The 4,187-nt window shown below is 44.6% G+C and overlaps 1 protein-coding gene across 2 annotated transcripts in view; it reads left to right on the top strand.

Moving 5' to 3' along the window:
- Positions 1 to 4,187, top strand: part of Ctsk (cathepsin K) — a 10,450-nt gene extending 6,263 nt beyond the window's left edge. For both annotated transcript variants that reach the window (XM_028789720.1, XM_028789719.1), the window contains exons 6-8: positions 1,628 to 1,793; positions 1,971 to 2,076; positions 3,637 to 4,187. In XM_028789720.1, coding sequence (XP_028645553.1) covers positions 1,628 to 1,793; positions 1,971 to 2,076; positions 3,637 to 3,736 — 372 coding nt within the window. In that variant the 3' untranslated portion in view covers positions 3,737 to 4,187. The remainder of the gene's footprint in view (positions 1 to 1,627; positions 1,794 to 1,970; positions 2,077 to 3,636) is intronic.

Here is a 4,187-nt window from a genome sequence, read left to right as displayed (position 1 = left end):
CTCTCCCTCTCCCTCTCCCTCTCCCTCTCCCTCTCTCTCTCTCTCTCTCTCTCTCTCTCTCTCTCTCTCTCTGTGTATGTGTCTGTGTCTGTGTCTGTCTCTATTTCTTTTTTAAGACCATGCAGTGCCAAGGCTTATAGACTTTGAAATCCACTTTCCACTTGTATCATGCTGAGATTGCAGGAATGTGCCACTATGTTTGGTTGATCTGAGCAGTTTAATGCCAGAACCATGTGGCAGTGAACAGATTTTGAGAAATTAAGGCAGTAAATCACTGTAACCTTAAAGCATCCCATTAACTGCTGGCAGTACTGTTGGTATTTAGATATGTGTTCTTTTAGATTCAGCCTTAAGGAGTTTGAGGTCTGGTGTGTAGGGGGATGTGTTTCCACCAAAAGCAGGCCATCTTGACAAGCTCTCATTCTGTGAGGCTTGCAAAGCGTGTGTGCTCTTGGAAGATCACAGGCTAAATTACTCAGCTATTAATTTATTTTCTTATCATGTTATGTGCTTGTATCTCTGATCCAGCTAAGACTCTTTTTTTTAATGTTCTTTTTTTAAAAAGATAAATTTATTTTATGCATATGAACACATTCTCGCTGTGTTCAGACACACCAGAAGAGGGCATCAGATCCCATTACAGATGGTCATGAGCCCCCATGTGGTTGTTGGGGTTGAATTCAGGAGCATTCAGTGCTCCTAACCACTGAGGCGTCTCTCCAGCCCCAGCTAAGACTCTTTACCTCATCCTAGCACCCCTGAGTTGTGTACAGAGGGTTAAGGCCATCTCTTGAGCTGGGTTTGGTGTTGGCAAACTCTCCCACAGAGCAGTTGGTACCTTCCCACTCCCCTGAAGCTTACACATACTACAGGCAGAAGATAATCTGTGTTTTAAAAAAACAACCTTTTATTTCAAATATCTTTCCCTATCCTGCATTAGTGAAAATAGTCTCTCAAGATGGGAGAAGTGGGTCGTGCTCGTAATCCCAGCAGATGGAGGCAGAGGCAGGAGGGCTGGGTGGTTAGTCATCACTATTAGCTATGTAGTGAGTTCAGAGCCAGCTTAGACTACATGATATACCATTTCAATAAGAAAGAAAAGAAGATGATGACAATAACAAGGAATTGGAGAGATGGCTCAGTGATTAAGAATACTTGCTTTCTCTTCCAGACACCTTAGTCTATTCCCAGTACCCACACGAGGCAGTTCATAACTGCCTGTGACTCTGGCTCCCAGAGATTCAGTGCTTTTTTTCTAGCCTTCAAGAGAATGTATACACACATAGGTGCATATACATACATAGGTGCACATAACCCCCCATACACCGATAGACAAGATACACAAACACATGCATACATAAAAAGAAAAAAGTATCTTTTTCTTCTGGAGTTGGTTTTTGTGAATGCTAGAAAGGAGGAAACCACTTGATTTTTTTTAACAACAAACAAAAGAGATGTCTTGCTGGGATTACAAGTGTACATCCCATACCTAGCTTCTTTTCATAGTGTTCTAAAACAGTGAGACCCAAGGACTAGTTGGTTGCCTCCAACATTGGTTGGATTTCTTATCAACTGATTACCAGTTGATTGACTCTGCTCCGATTCCGCCTTTGTTGTTGTTCCTCAGGATGAAAGTTGTATGTATAATGCTACAGCAAAGGCAGCTAAATGCAGAGGGTACAAAGAGATTCCTGTGGGGAGCGAGAAAGCCCTGAAGAGAGCGGTGGCTCGGGTAGGGCCCATCTCTGTGTCCATCGATGCAAGCTTGACATCCTTCCAGTTTTACAGCAGAGGTGAGTACCTTTTCCTGTAGAGTCCCTCTTCTAGGGTGTGGGTGTGGCCCTGGACAATTGAGTGCTTCGTTGTCACAGCCAGACTCTACCTGCTGAACCTGGCAGCTGCCTCAGTGCAGGGCGTCACGCAGGCCCCGCCTATGTTGCAGAGAACCTCATCCACATTTTGCTTTGTAGGTGTGTACTATGATGAAAATTGCGACCGTGATAATGTGAACCACGCAATGTTGGTGGTGGGCTATGGTACCCAGAAGGGAAGCAAGCACTGGATAATTAAGAACAGGTAACAGTGAGGCAATGCTTTTGCTGTTTAACCACCGCTGTGGCGGTGAGCCTCGCACAATTATGAAACTAACCTGTGACGGGCGGACAATAAAGCTCAAGTGTATGCCGGATAGCCGCTCCTTGGGCAAGAGGCTTAGGACGGACACAAGGAGATGGGCGGATGCTTGTGTAGATCTCTCGCAGCCCAGGCAGACTCGACTGACAAAGACCAGATCATTCCCTGTGGACTCATTTGACCCGATGTGTTTGGTTGGTTGATTGATCAGTTTTGAATTTTTTAGACAGGCTCTCCTGTAGCTCAGGCTAGCCTTAAGCTCAATATGGCCCTGAACTCTTCAACCTTGTCTTGCTCCACCTCTCCAGACCTGTCTCCTGCTTCAGTATGTCACGTACCCTGATTTTGAGTCACTTTGTCATATCACGTGGCACTTGCTTGTCACATCCTTCCACCATCCCAGCACTCCCACGGACCCAAAGTTGGCTCGTCCTTCAGGTTCAGCCTCACACACCTCTGACGTCACACTTTCCTTTTCTTTCACCTCTCCCCGTCTCCTCTATCCTTCTTTCTCCCTCTGCTCTTTGAGACAGGGTCTCATTATATAGCTTCTGCTAGCCTGAACATGCTGTGCAGGCCAAGCTAGGCTAGAACTCACACAGATCCTCCTGCCTCTTCCTCCCGAGTAGTGCTGGGGTTACAAGCATGTGCCACCAACCCTGGCCTCCCTCTCACCCTTGTCCCCTGTGTAGCTGTGGCTGTCCTGGAACTCTCTGTGTCGGCCCAGCTGGCCTCAAACTCAGAGAGATCGCCTGCCTCTACTGTATCATCTTTGTCAGAAGCAATCTTTAGAATCTTTAAGACCTGTCTCAGTTTCTTCTGTAGCTGTGATAGAATATTCTGACAAAATAACCAAAAAAGAGAAGGCTTATTCTACAGTTCCAGGGTACTGTCCATCATGGCAGGGTGGGCAGGTTCTCCACTCATACAGTGCAGGAGCTGTCCAGGGAGATTCTCCCACCTCAGTTAACAATCCAGACAATTCCCAGAGGCCCATCTCCAACTGATCTAGATTCTGTTAAGTCGGCAATGAGCACTGACTGTTACACCCAACCTGGATAGCATGCCTTCTTTCCACATCCTAACTTTATTTTTGTTTTTTGTTGGTTTTTCGAGACAGAGTTTCTCTGTGTAGTTCTGGAACTCAATGTAGAGACCGAGTTGGCCTCAAACTCACAGAGATCCACCTGCCTCTGGCTCTACCTTCAGAGTTCTGCAATTAAAGGCATGTGCCACCACTGCCTGGTTTGACTTTAAACTCCTTAAAATAAAAACCACCATACTCATTATATATATATATATATATATATATATATATATATATATATAAATAAAATATACACACACACACATATACACACACACACACATATATATACATACATACACATATATACATATATACACATATATGATATATATATGTACTTAGCAAAATACGGTAAGTGTTTTGAGGACTATATAAATTAAGATGCTATGTATTTTTCTTGATTGGTTCTACAGCTGGGGAGAAAGCTGGGGAAACAAGGGATATGTTCTCTTGGCTCGGAATAAGAACAACGCCTGTGGCATTACCAACCTGGCCAGCTTCCCCAAGATGTGATTTGAGCCAGCCAGCCCGACTGTTTTCCCACTCCTTCCTCGATGGTGCAAGACAGTGATGGCTTTGGAAGGGAATGGGTGTGGTACTCCTGAAATGGACGCATGGATACTAAGATTGTTTCATTTCCCTCTCATTGGTGCTTCCGGTGACACCTCTACTTCCCTTCTCTCTACCCAGGGCCCTTTTCTTTGTGGACACAACAGGGCACTTTCTGAGAGTTGTGGACACTGTGCTGATAGATGTTGTGGTCCTCCAGCAGGCTGGAGGACTAAGGTGACCTTCCCAAGCCCCTGTCTTCTATATATGCCAGTGCACATTTCAGTCTTGTGCTGAGATGCACAAATCTATTCATGATTCTTTGACAAATTTACATGATATAAAAATGCATGTTTCCTTCTTTGCATTTGAAATAAAGTAAATTTGAAATTTAATAAAGACTGCATTCACATTA

Source organism: Grammomys surdaster, unplaced genomic scaffold (genome assembly GCF_004785775.1).
Source record: "Grammomys surdaster isolate TR1022 unplaced genomic scaffold, NIH_TR_1.0 125849, whole genome shotgun sequence".
NCBI lineage: Eukaryota > Metazoa > Chordata > Mammalia > Rodentia > Muridae > Grammomys > Grammomys surdaster.
This window is presented reverse-complemented; position numbering and strand designations above follow the sequence as displayed.